Source organism: Serinus canaria, chromosome 2 (assembly GCF_022539315.1).
Source record: "Serinus canaria isolate serCan28SL12 chromosome 2, serCan2020, whole genome shotgun sequence".
NCBI lineage: Eukaryota > Metazoa > Chordata > Aves > Passeriformes > Fringillidae > Serinus > Serinus canaria.
The window spans coordinates 87594182-87611623 of NC_066315.1; the positions used below are offsets into that span (position 1 = coordinate 87594182).

General features: G+C 39.3%; 2 protein-coding genes across 9 annotated transcripts in view; one reads left to right on the top strand and one right to left on the bottom strand.

Annotated features, from left to right (window-relative positions):
• CHMP5 (charged multivesicular body protein 5) overlaps nt 1-17442 on the bottom strand; it is a 905521-nt gene that overhangs the window by 794950 nt on the left and 93129 nt on the right. The window lies entirely within an intron of this gene.
• The window catches only part of LOC103825739 (poly(rC)-binding protein 3-like), a 138076-nt gene that overhangs the window by 61597 nt on the left and 59037 nt on the right, over nt 1-17442 (top strand). For all 7 annotated transcript variants that reach the window (XM_030237876.2, XM_030237982.2, XM_050971837.1 and 4 more), the window contains exon 2: nt 16743-16898. In XM_030237876.2, the coding sequence (XP_030093736.1) occupies nt 16821-16898 (78 nt within the window). In that variant the 5' untranslated portion in view covers nt 16743-16820. The remainder of the gene's footprint in view (nt 1-16742; nt 16899-17442) is intronic.

The following is a 17442-nucleotide window of genomic DNA, read 5'->3' on the forward strand; positions in this document are numbered from 1 at the left end:
TAGGGCTGTTGCAGTCTGGGAAAGTCGTGATTTGTTTTATAAAGTAATGCAGACTAGTTCCTCTTGGCAATGTTTTGGTGCCATACTCCAGAAGAAGATACATCAACCCTGTTACTAGTGCACATTGGTTCTACAAGCTTGTGTGTGGACATGAGGGTGCACACTGCTGTGTTTCTCATATTGAACAGCAGCTAATTAAGCAGAGCACAGTGAAGCCTCCCACACAGATCATTTTCCTTTTTTTTCTCATAACTTCTTCTCTCCTGAGCTGAAGGATAGCCACAGACAGAAACTAGGTCTGCTTCTGACAAACACAGTTCATTTTCATTCAACCACTATTAATTGATTTCACTTCAAGGAGGTACAAGTAAGATCCTTGTAGATGAAAATCCATTGCATCAGAAAGCAGTTTTAAGTAGATTTTCTTAAATGCCACAAGAGAAATGGTTAATTTTGATAGAGCACGTCAAGGGGAAAGGGATGAGGAATAGTTGGTATGCTGTAGAGAGGCCCTCCTTTGGTGCTGACCTAAGAGCAATAATATGGAGCATCTCTTCTCATGCATTGTTGGGTGTACCTAATTGATTCCAGAAAGCCTTGAACAGTGTCTGGGAGCAGCTGCTGGAGGATAACTGTCCTATACATAAGATCTTTCAGATAGAATGACTGTAGACAACATTTTGTTTCATGACAGCTAGATTTCATGTCTGTGTCCACACGGGGCAGGTTCCAGGATCCTTTATGTGCTTGAAATTGGGAGCCTCAATCACTCCATTTTACAGTCAGCTGAGTAGCTAAAGACCTGCCAGTATCAAGATGCTCAGGAGGCGTCTCTGCTGTTTCTGGTGGCGCACAAAGATTTCACTCTTGGAGAAACTATTCCATGTTATAGTGTAGCCTTTATGGTGTCTTCAAAAAATTGCTTCTGTGCCCCGCCTAAGACAGGATTGTTGGGCTAAAGGCAGGCTGTGCTTCTGCATAATTCCTCTTGTTGCTGGAGTTCAGTGGAAATGTCTTAGAGCATGAGCTGTTCTTCCTGCCTCTCCCTGAGACAGGTCTCAGGTGCTCTGGTGCTCAGGAACCTGTGGTTACAGGAGGAGAACTCTTCCCTGGTGAGGACTGTTGATCATGTGACAAGACCCAAAACAATTTCCACTGAATTTCCACTCTTTCCAAGCGGTTTATTCAAATTTGCTCAAAACTAAAGTTTTACCTCTTAAAAAATTGGTTTAAAGAGGGCAGACTGGCATCACCACATACAACAAGCTGACACCCCTATTGTTCTCTTAAGTAACCTGAGCAAAGAGCCACTTGCCCCCATGCTGCCCTGTCCTGACTTGACCCTGACCTTATAAACTGCTTTTATTATCAGTGCTTAAGGGAGTGTGTTGGCTTCTCTCTCTTCAGTTGCTACCAGTGGTTTGAAAGCTTCATTCCGAGTTCATGTGGCTAAGCTAAGGTAAGTGCTCAAACACTTACCTTGTCATTAAGTGCATTTTTTAATGGAAGAGTTGCTGCTGCTGAGCCACATCTGACCAGCAGAATAGCACAGGCATCTATTCCTTGTCCAGGAGTGGTCACTAGCTGGTGCTTCAGAGGAAAACCAGTTTTCAGCTTGGCTGTTGAACAGTACATCCTTACAAATTCTTTAGGGAGAATTGCTAATTAAGCATGATGGCTTTTGTTCTTTGGTAATACTGGCAACAACAAAGTCTTGTCAGACTCTCTGTCTCTTATGCTGTGTACATTTTACATTGAAGCTCTAGAAAAGCAGTGAGTAATTTCTTTGCATGGCTACTGGCCCTGTACAACTGCTGTGTTACAGCCAAAGGTTGTGAGATGGAAAATGAGGGGAGGAATTAAATTTGTCTAAATTAAAAGGAAAAAATAAGAAACAAAATAATTGTTAATAGTCTCTTAATAGGACTTTCACAGCATGCTCTGTCAATGGAAAGTATCTCTCTTCAGGGCAGCTTTCCTACCTGATTAGCTGATTACAAAACTTCTGTGCATAGTTGATATCCTCTCTCAAATCTTCACCTCATCTTCAGACATCAGAGAGGTATCGGGGACCTTGGTTAGGAAGGAGCAGAGAGAACCTTGATCTGCTGGGTTTCAAGTAATTCATCAGCAAAATACACTTATGATTCTTTTCCTTTTTGCTAACTGCAAATTTTTAGTTTGGTCGGTTTCCTTCCAAAAGTTTGAGTTGTTTACTTTGGGGATTATGTCTTTTATGAAAATAACCAGACTTCCAAATGCAGATTGTCAAGCTTGCCAAGTTACTAGCACACTGGTTGCCAGAGGAGTTTTGCTTCCTGTATTGCCTGTAAGTAGATCAACAATGTGGAAACTTTGATTTTTTTCATGTCCTCAGCTCACCTGCTGTATTTTACTGAGGAAGGGTGAGGCAGTGCAATACAGAAGAAAGAGGAGGAATTTTTTGTTTTTCCCTTTTGTGACCTTCTCATGGAGACAACAGCAAAGAGCATGGGCACCATGTCCAGCTATTGTGTGTTTGCATGATACCTGTTACTTCTGGGGACGATGATTTTTCTTCACTGTTTTCCTGAGAACAGCAGGGCCTCCCTTGGAGTTGTCTTTAAGTAATTCCTAGGAAATACATGTGTCCAAACCAGTTAATTTCTGATGTGCTTGCTGCAGCAATATAGCCCAGAAGACCAGCAAATAACAGAAAAAAATCTCCAAAAAGAAAGGAGCACAAGACAGGCAAGATTTTAAACTCTCAAAAGTAAGTTGTTATCCTTATGGTCTAGCACTCTAGCACTTAGAATTTTAGTGGGCTTTGTCCCTAAAGCCTTGCTGTCTGCTTCTGTTGGCAGAGCTGCTTTCCTGCAGCATTCTTAGGGAGGCAGTGGTTGTGTCTTGACAAGTATATGTTCACCCTCCACAAAAAAACAGGCAAAGAGAACAAAAAAATGAAATAATACCTGGCCAACACCTGTGATCTTTTAGAGGGCACGTCTTTAACTGCTTTAAATGGTTGTGGGTTAACAAATTCATCTATAATACAAATGTAAACAGTAGTCAACAATGCTGGTTTCCATTGTGTTGAAGCAAAGCTCAGGCAGGCATGGGCATGTTACAGATGCCTTGAACTTGGTCATCTGATACACAGGTGACCCAGTTCACGAGTGCTGATATTTGGGAAGTTATGCTGAGCTGTGTGCTCGGCCCATAGCTGTGCAGTGGCACTCAGCAACAGGTGTTGGCTGTAGCTGCCTTTGGAAGGATGTCAGGTCAGGCTGGAGCCTGGATTTAGCTCATTTATTACAAGGACTTTTGTCAACTGCTACGGATCACTTCAGACTGCATTGTGATTCTCAGTGGATGAGGTTGCAAATGTAATTCATGAAAATTTTATTAAACTGATCAAGCACAGCATGAAGCTTTAGCTAGAATGTATTGCATCTATGGGCTCCCCCTAAACATTAAAGGGAACTGACTTAGTGACTCATATTTTCATGTATCATATCATCCATCAGATAACAACATTTGCAGAAGCACAGGAAGAGGAGAGATTATTTTGATGTCTTCTGCAGCATGCAGCATAGATCTGCTTTCTCTTTTTCCCTGGTTTCTTCCCTGTCTCCAACTCCGTCTCTGTCTCTCTCTTTTCCAATTTATCTGGATTAAACAAGTCTCTGATTATTCTTTATGCCACTGCAAATAAAGTCATTTTCAGAAACAGATGTCGAAAGAGCCCAGTGAAATAATCCTGGAGGCAGATGCAGTCTTCCATAAGCTGCCAAATGCATGGTGCAATCAAAGTGATGAAACAAAATGGAGCAGGCTGCAGAAAAAGTAATTAAATTATAGTTCCATTGTAGAAGCACATTTTAAAATTACTGAGATTCAGAGCCCATAATGCTGGTATTATAGTTGAAAGAATACTTGCCATAGGTCATGAGCATTTTTTTTAACAGTTATTAATCATGCTTGACTGGAAAGACATGTGTAACCTACAACAAGCAGTGGCTGTAGTTGTGCCAAAGGAAGCCTTTGTTCCCTGGAGAGAATTGTATCAAAGGCCAGTGTGTCCTATTATTACATGTGCAATAGCAACGTGCAGAATCTGAAACGGGCTTTTCAGATTTCAATACAGAGCACTGGAGGGGAAAAAAGAAAACAAGTATTGTATCTCTTTGAATACTATATGACCTCCTTTTCCTCTTACCAAGTTAACTTGCTTATTGACTAAATAATAGTAAAAAAATTTCTAAAATATCCCTCCTCTCCCCAACTTCAATAAAAATAATTTCAGTGCTCTAGTATAAATGAAAAAGAAAGAGCAAATGTACAAGGTCTTGGAGACTGGAGATTAATAAGACTTGATGAGTTCATTTGCCACTGTTTCCTTTACATTAGACTGAACAGTAGCTAAGATTCTCCTCCATCTTTCAGTTTTAGTAAGTAGGTTTTTTTGTTCTTTTCTCCTGTTAATGAACTCCTTTTCCTTTTTTCATTTTCTATTTTCTTTTGTTTTTGATTATGTTTTTGGATTGCATTGGATTGAGGTTTTTTGGGTTGATTTGGTTATGGATTGTCCTGGGGCAAATATAAAATTGGAGTTGGTTGTGAGAACACAGATGCTTCCTATTCTCCTGCTTCAAAGTACATGTTTTAAATCTTTAATTTGTAGCCTGAGTCATCCCCAGGTCTTTGTATCATCAGGGCCTTCCAGATGTGAATAATTTTTAAGAACTGGGTTTCTCAGTTGTTGTATTTGTATTGTTGCTTGTATTGTAGAAATATTGTCACTTTTTTTCCACTGTGTTACTTTTTGAGTTATCTTTCTGCTCCTATTTGAGCTCTTCTCTTTTTAGTGTCTGTGGTCCACCCAAGTGATAGTCATTAATGTGATGGTAATACCTTCTTCTAGTTATTGATGTAGACAGTACCAAAACTTTAGTAATGCCTTTTTTTTTTTTTAAAGAGAGTTATTTATTTTTTATTTATTTATTTATTTATTTATTTATTAGTAACCCACTCCTGGGTGTATATCCACAATATATCTGTGGTGTTTCTGTAATAAGTCAGCAATTATCTTCTCTTGACCTTAACTTTTTTCTTTTGAATGAACTACTGGATCACTTTGTAGTCCCAAGTCAAATGTGGGAAAGGTAGGGGCACCATAAAATCATTCACATTGGCAAAGATCCTCTCTTGTTTTCATAAAGGAAGTAGAGCACCAAATGACATCCCTGGTTATGTCGATGAAAATCTGTTTAAGGTAGCAGGACTGTGTATGGGCCACAAAGCTACTGGAGCAGCTATGGAAAAAAAAAATGTGTGCCCTGTGTCTGCTTGTTGGGACAAGCACCTCTCGTTGGGAATTTCTCTGAATCTGGAAGCTTTTAAAGCAATTGTATTAGTTCACTTACAGAGTCCCTCCTTCCACTTTTCCTCACTCAAGGTTATCACTGGGAGAAGAAGCTCGCAGTGGCCTGCAGTGGAACCATGACCTTGCACCTTCTTAGTCTGTGTCTCAATGAAACTTCTGTGAACCTGACACTTTGACATCCCAGTTAACTCTTAAAAATGTTGAAAGTGTTGGGGAAGCTTGTATAAATTCATGGACATATATACAGGTACATGTGTATGCATGTGTTTGTACAGAAAGAGACTGAAGGTTAGACAAAATGACAGACATTTCATGAAGCGCTGTTTCAGCTGAGCAGCTTGGTAAAAAAAATGAGTTGTTTCTTCAAAAAGAGACTCTTTGCTTTCTAAAGGTTCCATAGAAGTAACAAATGAATGACCAGGGCCAAATGCTGTGCTAGGGCAAGATATAGTGGCTCACTTTACAGCTGGCACTTTTAAGTCACTAATAAACTATTTCATGTTTTTATTTGGTTTTGAATACTTCATTACTTAGACTGGCTTTTGAGCTTTAAAGATTCTCCTAGTTTAAATCAGTGACAAAAATATCGATATAAGTGGCTTAAATCTTGGGGTGTGTTTGGCTCTTTACTCTGAGTATTGACTGGCCATAAAATAGTCATTTATTGTGGGCTGAGTTTTGGGGTTTTTGATTGGGTGGGGGTTTTTTTGTTAAATCTTTTTTCACATGAGGCCCTGGAACTTACTGGATTTTCTTACCTACTCCATAGTCATTAATTTCACAGTGAAATCTGTGTAATGCTGTATGTTTCCACTAACAGTCAGTGGCTGAGAACTTAAATATTCAGGTTGTGGCTTTTGAAGGCAACAATTCCAATGCCCTGGCAGGACATTGCAACATTGCTTTTTGTTTTCCCCTTTTATCCCCATGAATGATGGAAGTCTTTGCAGCACTCAGCCATATTTGCAGCTGTTACAGCTGTGCTGCTGTTGGACTGGTTTCTGAGACAATTCCCTCTTTGCCTCAAGCAAGCACAAGTGTGGCGTCCCAGGAGGGAGCCTGTGACTCACACTCCAGAGGCTGGTACCCCTCCCCTTGCAACTGAAGGACTGGAGCTCATCCTCTTCCCTTTCTGAGAGGCTGTGTGAGTTTCCCTTACTTTAAATAAGTATTTATTTTATTCATCTGGGAAGCTTGAATGGCTTTTCAAATCACAGCTTTGTAAATAACATCATGAAAGTGATGACAAAAGTGTTGTTTTTTATTGTTTGTGTCAGTTTCAATTATATCAATATGTAATATTTTTATGTTTAATGAATTTAAATGTATTATCATTATTATTAGCCTCATTTTACTGACCAGCAACCATGTTTGTGGTTTGAGTGAAGCAATTGACTCATGTTTATCAAACCAGATATGTCTTGAAAGCATTTAATTTACAAATAGGTTGGGCAAAGATATATTCTAGGACAGATATCATTTCAACACCAATGGAAATATAAAACCCGAAATATATTTAAATACCTGCTTGTTCTGTGCTCAGTGGGAACATACTTGATGGGTTAATGTTTCCTATTAAAGAATCTTCTGTATTTCCTTGACTATTCTTCTGGTTTCGGGATTTTTTTCCTCTGGTCAATATGAAGCTGTCCTTACTCCTATATATACTGGCAAAGAAAATTATAGATCTCTATGTCTGTGAGACTGTTTTTATTGAAGATGAAAATCTCATTTAAAAATCATTATGTTCTAAATATTTGTTTATTAGATTACACCCCAGCAATGTGGTGAATAATGTTTTAAAATTTGTCCACATCTGTCATGTAAAAAATTATACCTTACTTGCTTGTCATTGTTTGACCATATTCTGTACATATATACATACTATGTTGAAATGTATCCTTTTTTTAATGTATGTACATAAATCTTACTTTAAATATATTGGAAATAGACTGGGTGAACAATTTCTCTGTTCTCTTATACATTTTAAAAATGGGAAAGAGACTTAGGCTTTACTGTCTTCTTGCAAGTACATTTATTTTTAAATCAACAACCAAAGCTGTTGCTTTATTTGTTTTAAATTATATTAAGGTAAATTTAAAATTTAAACACTATTCCGGAATGAAATTATTTATTGAGGAAATGTCAGAGTCATGCATTTGACTTTAGGGGGCAGAGATTATTTAACAAATATACCACACATTCACAATGTTTAGGTCATCAGAACAAAGATTTTTTTCAGGAATAGGTGAGGACCAAAAATCTCTTCTTATAGGGTAGGCCGTTCTTGTTAAGCAACTCTGTGCTGGACAGACCACTATGCTACTTGTGCTACTTGTACCTTCCCTGTGACTTTCTTTATTAGATTTATTATCTCACACCATATGGAATGATTAACCCAAGTTATGTGGAGTGACTGTTTCTTAGTTAAACATAAGCAAGTAAGGCAAAATTTCTGTTTGAAACAAGTAACATAAAAAATCCTAGAGGTCTGAGAAATGTGGTGCTTTGCTTGAGGGTTTGGAGCCACAGGATAAAGTGGCAGTTAAAGCTGATTTTATGCTTAAAGCTATGATTAGAGCTTTAGAGTCTGGTGAATAACTGGCCTACCATATGCATAAATTGTCTTCCCTGATGTTGCAAACTGGCAGGTTCGTGATGAAGCTTACAGTTCATTTCATTGCTGCCATTAGGAAAGGAAAGAAAGCACCTTCTGCTCTGTCCTCCTGCTCATCCCCAAATCATTTTGGAGAATATTTGTACTGAGTAATTTATAGTGGGCTGCCACAACTTTCTTGTGGAAGCATTTATGTTGCATTAGTCCAGCATGTCAGCTTCTATCTACAGGAGCTTTTATCTGCCTGGCTTTTGCACAGATGCAGAAGCATTAGTTGGCTGCTGGGTTTGTACAAAGTATTGGCATGTTTGCTCCGTTGCTCGCCTTGTAGTTCATGGGGAATTGTAAAGATGCTCTCTGCATTTTTGCCAGGGTAGTTCTTTCTGGAATAATTGCAGAAAGAAGGAGAAAAAAATAGAAAGATGGAAGATACCTTTGGCAAAAGAATCACTCTGATTTCCATTTTTTATTGTATTATTCCATTATTTACTTTCATCAGATCCCAGATCTGTTTGGCAGTTGCTGAATATCATTATGTAGCTTTTCTAGATTTCCTGATACTTCATTTCCAGACATTTGATAGCATTTATTACCTGTTTGGCATGTGATGCTTTCTAATGGGATAACTTTCAATATTTGCACAGCAATTTCAATATACAAACACCAGTGCATAGCTGTTTATTCACACTCAGAATAATATTTTGACATTAATTTATGTTAAATAAGTAATTTTTGAACAAGACAATAGTTTTTATTATGCTTCTGTGATTTTTCCTCCTGCAGTAAATTCACAAAATCTTATTGTTTATTCAAAAGACTTTACAAAAAAACATTATTAGAAGAGTCAATAAATATGTTGCTGTTTACTTCCTTTAATAAATCAAAAAGGGAACAACCAATGTAATTGCCTAAAGCTCATGCTTATTGACTAGCATGAGGAAAAGTGGTCCATTTTAAGAGGAGGACTCATACACATCAAGTTCAGTAGCTGAACATTCATCAGTTGAGAATAGAAAAAATAAGTCTCTAATCTTTTCCTGTTCTCTTCAAAGATTATTTGACATGCAGTGATCTTCTGCAAATGAGATGTCAGTTGTATAGGCTGAGGGCATTTCTCGTTTTAGGGAGAAGACAAAGGCAGCTGCAGGGAGAACACAAGACAGCTTCTTCTATAGATAGGATAGGTTCTTCCTCAGGCAAAACACCATCAAACATAATAAGGAAAAGCTACTGTCATTTCACATACTTCATAAAATTATATTCAAAAGGCAGCATTCCTGGAGTCTTGCCAGTTTTTATACTTTCAATTGCCTATAAAAGTTGTCCTGTTATTTTTTACATCCTGTTCTTTCCTTATCAGTTTCACATCTTTGGCAAAACTACTACTTCCAACTGTCTGTAGTAACTACACAGCTTAGCATATGACAGATAAAGAGATTTTTACAATAATTGGTAAAAGCACAGGGCCTGCTAAGCTGTGTAACTGCTTTTTGTTAGTGACTGTTAGCTGGTGGAAGAATGTGTTGCTCTTTAATCCCCTTTGCTTTTGAGCTGATATTTTACTGCTTAGAAAACCCCCCACAAACATGTATTTTCTGTATCTGTTGTGTACTCAATTACTGCTCTCTTAGTAGCCCATATTCAGCTTACTTTTATTAGGTATTATTTTTAACTCCTTGAGCATGTAATTTATGAATTTCCTGAATCCTTCTTCTCTCTAGTGTTTAAATTTCATTCTTGAGCTGTTGTTTTATGTTATTTTACCTTTTTAGCAAAAACCGATTCTGCCAACTGACACAAGCAAGCTTTTTTCTGGTAACACAAATAATTAATTTTCTAATTTCTGGATTTTTGTATTCACACCAACTATCCCCCTACTTAAAATGGGCCATGATACAACAATTTAAGGGAGCCATGATCTGCAGATCTTGTTCTCTTCATGAAAGAGTTAGAGATTAGCATTAAATCTATTTTGGGGATATAAATTATAAGGATGTGAATAAAATGTATAATCTTATTCCTTTGTGTAGAGTCCTCTCTAGTAATTTGGGAGATGGAAGAGATAAAAAAGAAAGGTTGATACTGCACCTGCTTCTTTAGCTATTGTTCATTAATGAGGTTCTCCTGGTGAGGCTTCTGTGTAAAACTGGAGTGCTCCAAACCCTGATTTCTCCTTTTGCAAGTAGTTATTATTGGGAGAAAAATCCTTTGAGGAATTGTCATTATTATTACTGTTGTGTTATTGTGGGCTTCATTTGAGCTTTTTTAGTAACCTCACAACAATATAGTTTAGTAACAGACATTATCTTTATCCTTCAGTTGACACAGAAAGTGAAGAAGTATACGTTTTGCAAATATCCAGTTGTCTTCTTTTGCTTCAGCTAAGACTGTAAATATTGTCAGATCATTATCTCTTTTAATAATTTTTTTAAAATGTTCCTTGAAACAAATGAAGACAACTGTAGCTGAGCAGGTTTTGCTCTGGATTTCACTGGTAGTTGTGGTTGTTGGTTTTTGGCCAGTGCTGGGAGGACAGGGTGGTTTTCTTTTACCAATGGTTTTTTTGGGGTAATTATACTGTTTAGTCCTTTGACATCCAGAGATGTTACTTTCAAGTGAAAAGTCATAGATAATAGCTGCCTAGCTTATCAAAGAGCTTGTAAGCAAAGTAGTCATTTCCTTGTTTGATAGCACCAACCTGTCTGTGGCAGACAACTTATTTCTAATTTTAAGCCTTACTGTATGGCCAAATATGTCAACTCTACTGATAATCTCATCACTTCTTGTCCTGTGGCAGTTTTTTTACATTCTTCATCCCTTCCTGTATTCCCTCCAGTTTAAATGAAAGACTAAAATCATGTCAGTAGCATAAATCTGCCTCCAAAGAACTGTGCTCTGCTAAAAGCAGAGGTTGTTTCTTCTCATCATGATCCCTGGCAATGTGTTTCTTCCAATTCCTGGAAGGTCTCCCTCCACCTGGAGTCTTCTGATCAGGAGGACTTAGCTATAGCTTTTTCATGACTTCCTGTGTTTCATTTTTCTCTGTTCTTTTTTATTCTCTCTTGCTATCTTTTTTTTTTTTTTTTTTTTTTTTGGTAGTACTGTTTTTTAGAGTTCTTGATAAATAGATGAAACTCTGAGCTACTTCTTCATAAGTAGTGTGTTTCTGTCCAGTTTTCAGTTCTTCATAAATCATGATAAATCTCTTTGTTAATCTTCACATTACTCTGCTGATGTCTTAGTCTTCTTTTTCATGCCCCCATGTCTATGCCTTGATATCTGCCTAGTTACTCACCCTTTGGGATATTTCCCTATATCTGAAAATTACATGTTTACTGAGAGACTAGATTTTCTCATGTTTCCCTTAAGAAAAAGAAGTTATCTTTTTGTAAACCTACAGATACATGGAAACTATATGACTGAGTTTAACCATCCTCATGTGAATTAGAAGTGTCTTCTCCTGAACGTCAGTCACTATTATTTCCCCATTCTTTTCTCTTTTTTTCTACTTCCAGTGGAACAGCTGGAATTTATTCTTTTCAATTTTATCAGTAGATTCTTCCTTGTTTTCTTCATAATTACATTTTTCAGTTCATGGTTATGAAGCATCATAATTAGGTTCAAGAGGTTTTGAGGCCCAAACACAGAGAATGCTGTGCTGGGTGCTCTGGCCAGTTTCCTCTTTCCCAACAGCTCAGATTTAACAACTGTAAAATCAAGATTTCACATAGCAGAGCAGGCTTCCTCCTTTAATATTTCCAGGTGGTTCTTGCTTCCACATTGATTTTTTCTCACACTGTTCCCTATATCGGCTATCTGAAGCTAAATTTCTCTCTTTCTCCCTGCCTTTCTCCTCTTCTTTCTGCATCTCTTTGCTTTCAGCACGCCTCTGTGACTGTGCAGCTCCACCCCACCTCACCCTGTGCACTCTCTCTCGCTTCTCCCTTGAATCCCTCTGGATCTTTGAGATGAGTAGCTCTCTTGGCAGATTCACAGATGTCAAATAATTTATTTGGGCTTTAAACTGAGAGATCAATTGCCTGATGTCTGCCTTGGTACTATGTTGATTTTATTCATTTTTGCATCCTGGCCTGCTGTTTTCTTACCCTGTGTGCCTGAAGTGCCCAAACATGCATATCTTTTATAAAGCACTCTGTAGCCATATTCTCTGCATTGGCCTGCTCATTTTCTTGGAGGGAATTAGCAGCCTTGAGGGTAGGAAGAAAGGGGGTCATGAGGTTGGTTTTCCCTGTCTCAGGCTTCAGGCAGCCATCTCACGCTATCAGCCACGAGGATTCCTAACCTCCATGGGTGTGCATGTGTGGGGGCTGTGACACTGCCCTTCAGCTGTACTGTTCATCTTGTAGCTTTTTATTAATTCACTGAAATCCCCAAGAACTGTTTGGGGTTTTGTAGTAGTCCGATGAACATGCAGCTTAGCTTCTTGTTGTTTTATTTGCCTAATCTACCCACAATTACAGAAAAGCCATGTTAAAAAATTGTGTGAAATAAATATTGAGCACGTAGGACCTGTGGGTATATGCCAGCTTGAGATAGCTAATATTAAAAATGTATAGAAACACATACTTAGAGATAAAAGGCATTTGCATATGACTCCACATCCATTTTGTTGAAGTTTTAAAAAGGTTGTGATTTTTAAAATGTATTTGGATGTTTTTTTCTATCCGAAGAAAAATGTTTGCTTTTTGCGTGATAAACAGCAGTGGAAATGTCTGCAGGACAATGGAAAAGCCCCAAAGGAAGTAGAGATCTGCAGTTTGCTGGGACCTATCTGATGTGAGCTACTTTCCTTTGTTCTGTGGGCGTGATATTTTTTTCGCTTGTTACCTGGAGCTGCAGAGCCCCAGATCTTGGAATTTGTGCATTCTGGTCCAGAGTCCCAAGGTTGGGAAGAGGATCTTGTCCAGCAGTCCTCCTGTCACTGCCAGCTCTCTGCAGGCTAAAATGCAAATACCGTCACTCTTAACATTTAGCTGTGCCACTCCTGCACAGTATTCTCTGCTCACCTGTGGAGTCCCCTGACTTTCTTCTGGGATCAGGAAAAATGTGAAACAATGATTTTTTTTTTTTTTTTTTTATTTTTTTTTTTTTTTTTTTCAGTCTGAGACTCGGCTCTCCCAGCCCCCAGGAACCTCACACACAGAGCTTGAGAAAGCAAAGCTGCCTCTGTTCAGCCTCCTGTTCACCTCTCCTGCCTCTCAGAGAGGCACACACAAGGCAGGAACATTGTAAATTGTTCAAAATACTGACTTTGCAAAGGAGAGGGAAATTATTTTACCAATTAAATACTCTCAATGCACTTGTATATAACAGCAGAAGGTTTATAAATACATGGATGTCTTGCTGTCTGGTAGGAGGCTCTGTAGAAGGAACCATTCCCTTCCTTGTGCCATGATCTGACATCTGCATGCACACGGAGATCTGCATGTTTGCAACATCGTCTGCAGAAAAATTTGCATTAAAAGTAAAAAAAAAAATTACTTTAAAATTAAAAGCAATGAAGTACAACAACACATTTTGTTTTAATCTGTCTTTAAAACCAAAATACCTAGGTCATTAACAGTGCTCTAGGTTTACTTTGAAAAGCTGTAAATCTTTTACCCAGGATACTTGCACTCTCAGGACAACTGAGGCAGATGTGGTTGACCTGGCATAGTAAAAAGTCATGGTGTATGTGTAGCTTTTAAGTATTCTTCCTTAGCATGTGAGACTGCCTTTTTGAATTAATTCCTTTTGTATCTCACACAGCTGCCTAACTCCTTGCAGGCACACACACTCCCAGCCCTCCCCCAGACATCTGTTCTGATTCTCAGTGCCAGGTGCCAGAGTTTAAGCTTGTTGGGAGGAGGGACAGTGACAAAATCCTTCATAAAATCAGATAGCTGTGGTTTTTTTAACAATATTTGTGGTGGAATTTAATTTCTAATCTCTGGGTTTTTGAAAAGAACCCAAAAGGTGTTAGCCTTTACTACTGATTTTTTTCAGGTTTTATCTGGAAAAGGTCAGGCTTGGGTGGAGATTGGTTTCTTGTTGGGGTAAAGATTTTCCTCCATTTTTCTTTTCCAAAGTGATGCTGTAGCATTCCAGTGGTAAAAGGCCATGGCAACTGTAAACCTGTTTCTATTCTGGAATTATTTTTCCCACATGGGAGTACATCTCATTAGAAACACAACTGTACCTTCATCACTGAATTTTGATTCACAGAGGTCTTACCTTGCATCCACTTGAAACACAGCTGTTCTTGAAGTCTTCCAAGCATGCCCTGAAGCTGCCATCAGTTTCTAGAGGTCTCAAAGGGCCAGTGTTGCTCTCGTACAGTCCAGAATGACAAGGTCTAGGCTGCTGTTTATGTATAAAGTGCTCCTGTTTGGCATTGTGGGTTTGATTGGGTTATCTTTGACAGATCAAAAAATGCTGGGATGTCAGAGCCAGGACATTTGCCTCAACAAGGAGCAGATGAGCAACATAAGACCATTCCCTGTCTCAGCCTGGGAACAGCTGCAGTCATCTCCTCTGCTCCACACTCTGAACTTCTCAGAAGGGGCTGTCATGGTCATCCAGTTGCAGGCTTTCCCCTGAGTCCTGGTCTAATCTTAAACAAGTAGAGTACAGCTGATACCCTTCTCTGCCATTCCCTGACATCTGCCTTGGAACCTTTTCTTCATCTTCTTGCACTCATGGTGCATCAGAGACATGGCCAGGCTCCTTCTGTTTTCTGCCTTCTCACCTGAGCACCTGGCTTCTTGTCTCCCTTTCTCCAGTGTGATAGGGAATATGTAGTGTAAGGGATAAGCCTAGAAATATGAAATAAATGGATTTATATCAGCAGCTGTGGTCTGGGTGGTAGAGGACATGGTATTAATTACCCTGAGTCCATGCTGGGTTAGGGGAAATCAGGAAGGTGGAATGAGGAGTTTAAGCTGCTCTTTCTCACTCATTCTTTTCACCTCTCCTTAGGCGCGTCTGCCACTTATTCTTGTAGTCACTGAAGGCATAGGAACTCTCTGTGAGTCTTGAGAGAAAACTCTTCCAGTGTGTTTCCCAGGGGCAAAAACATCAGGAGCGGCTTGATCACTCACAGGCCCTGGCTGAAATAGTTTCAGCTTCAGAGAAATGACTTGGTGTGACAGTCTTCAGATAACACACAGAGGGCAAAATGTGCAACAAGTGGAAATATCAGTGAGCAAATTTAAGCCACATAGATGGAGAACATTTTTCCACACTAATATTAAATATATGAGACCTCCACTCTTGGAGACCAGATGTATGGATTCAAGAAGGCACTAAACAAGCTCATGAATCTGTCCACCAATGGCTATGGGAAATGCAGGTCTGGAGGCAGTCTCACAGGGTGCCAAGAACCGCTGATTGCTGGCCGCTCAGCAAGTCCATCAGCGATCACTCCACACTTGGGCTCTTTCTTTAAGAATTGCTGTTGATGTCTCTCACACATAGCATGTTCAGCCAATGTGGGCTTCACTTTGATCTAGTAAAGTGCTTAGTGGCTCTTAGGATAGAGCTTAGTCAAATGGTGAAACAGCCTCACTATACTTCCTCCTGAGTTTTTAGGAGAATAATCCCATAGGCCCTTCCAATTGTTTCGTCCCCTGCCATGCCAGTCTTGGTGAGGGCAGAGCAGCCTGCCGCTCCGAAACACAAAATGGGTGTCCCTAGGAGTGCTCATTAGGCAGTGCCCTATTTATATATAGTGCAACGTAAATATTTGGGAAGCCGGAAGATGCAAAGCTGATAGGGTTGTTACAGAGGATGGTTAACAAAAGGGGATGGTTACTGAGAGGCATAATGTCTAAGGGTTTTATGCTTTCTAAGATAAGTCTGAAAAGGACAAAACTAAATAAGGAGTCACTAAGCCTTTTCTACTACAGAATTTGTCTGCCCTTGGTAATATTCCTTCCTGCCCGCATTTTTGTTTGTGCTGATAAATGTCCTTGCATTAATAAACTCATAATGCAGCTTGTTTATCCCTTCAAAGCCAGCCCTTGCAGCTTTCATTAGCATTTTAGGATATTTATGGCTTTGTAAATGACTGAAAATCTGCAATTTGTCATTAGGAATTAAGAAAAATCTTCCTTCCACTTAGGGCTGAGGCTCAGTTTTGGCCTTTGAGGGACTGAGCCACCTCTGGGCCTCATAGACAAAAACAAAGTCAGACAGTGCCCAGATTTACAACAGCAAGTGGCTCTTAGTTATTCAGATGTCTTTGATAATGTGTCATCCGCTGTTGCTGGCAGGGATCAGTGTTTAGGCTCAGAATTAATTTCTCTCTAGCTGGAGAGAAAACAAAAATATCTCTTCTGCAAGAGCAAAAAGAGAAAGATGTAGTAACAAGGAGAGAAACAAAAACAGCACCAGGCACATGTAAAAAAATGCATGCGTAGATATATGTATGTAGCGTATACACACTGCAGAGGTTAACAAAGTGCTCTTTGGGAGAAAACATTGCACTTCACTCTGCTGTGCTCTGTACTTTCGACTTTGAAATACAGGAAGTTAAGAAAATTTTAAAGGTTTCAAAAGGAGTTTATCTTGTAATTGGTGAAGGGCTAAAGAGTTGGATGGGGAGGGATAATAATCAAAGGAGCCTTTTCAGCACTAAACTGTAGTCCAGAAAATCAAAGGAAGGAATGTTAATTGGTTTGTACAACATGAGATTCTCAGTTCAGAATAGCTTCAGCCACTCAATGGTACCTTTTTATTTTTCTTTCTCTCTCTCTTTAGGTTGATTAAGTGAATAGAAGAAAAAAAAAAAAGAAAAAAAACGAAGCTACTTTCAAGTATTGAAGACACAAGGCCAGGATGAACACGAAGGACGGAAAAGTGTCTGAAGGAGGTCTCAATGTCACTCTTACCATACGCCTTCTTATGCATGGCAAGGTGAAGCATTTCCTGTTGCCTGTGTGTTGAGTGTGTGTGCAGCTACCAGCAGAGCTTGGCGCTAACGTTGACAGAGGGTCTGCTCCTCCTCCACCTTGAGTCAAAAGCACCATTGCCATGGCCAAAAAAATCACCCCCTGCCTTTCAGGGAATCCTGCTGAAGTTCCCACTGCAGCCCAAGCTCATTGAAACAAACCCTGCCTGTAACAAACCCATTTTGAGTGGATCCGGCGGCAAAAAAAAAGGAGTTCTTCCATTGATAGTGAGCCAATTTGGGCAGACCCTTTCAGGAGGCTGACCTGCATACAGCTCTCCTTTCTCAGCATTTGCTGGGTTTTGCAGGGCTTTTTTAGGATACCAGAACATTGTCTCGTGTGAAATAATTGCCACAGAGTTGGTGTTGGTCTATTTCTGTTGAATGCAAATGGGGTGCAGTTCTTCATTATTCTGCTGTAACATCTCATCAGGGTGAGTCCCCTGATATGCTAGGGACTCGTCCAGGTCCCTACGGGTTTGGGTTGGAAGAGTGACTCCCATTTCCTTT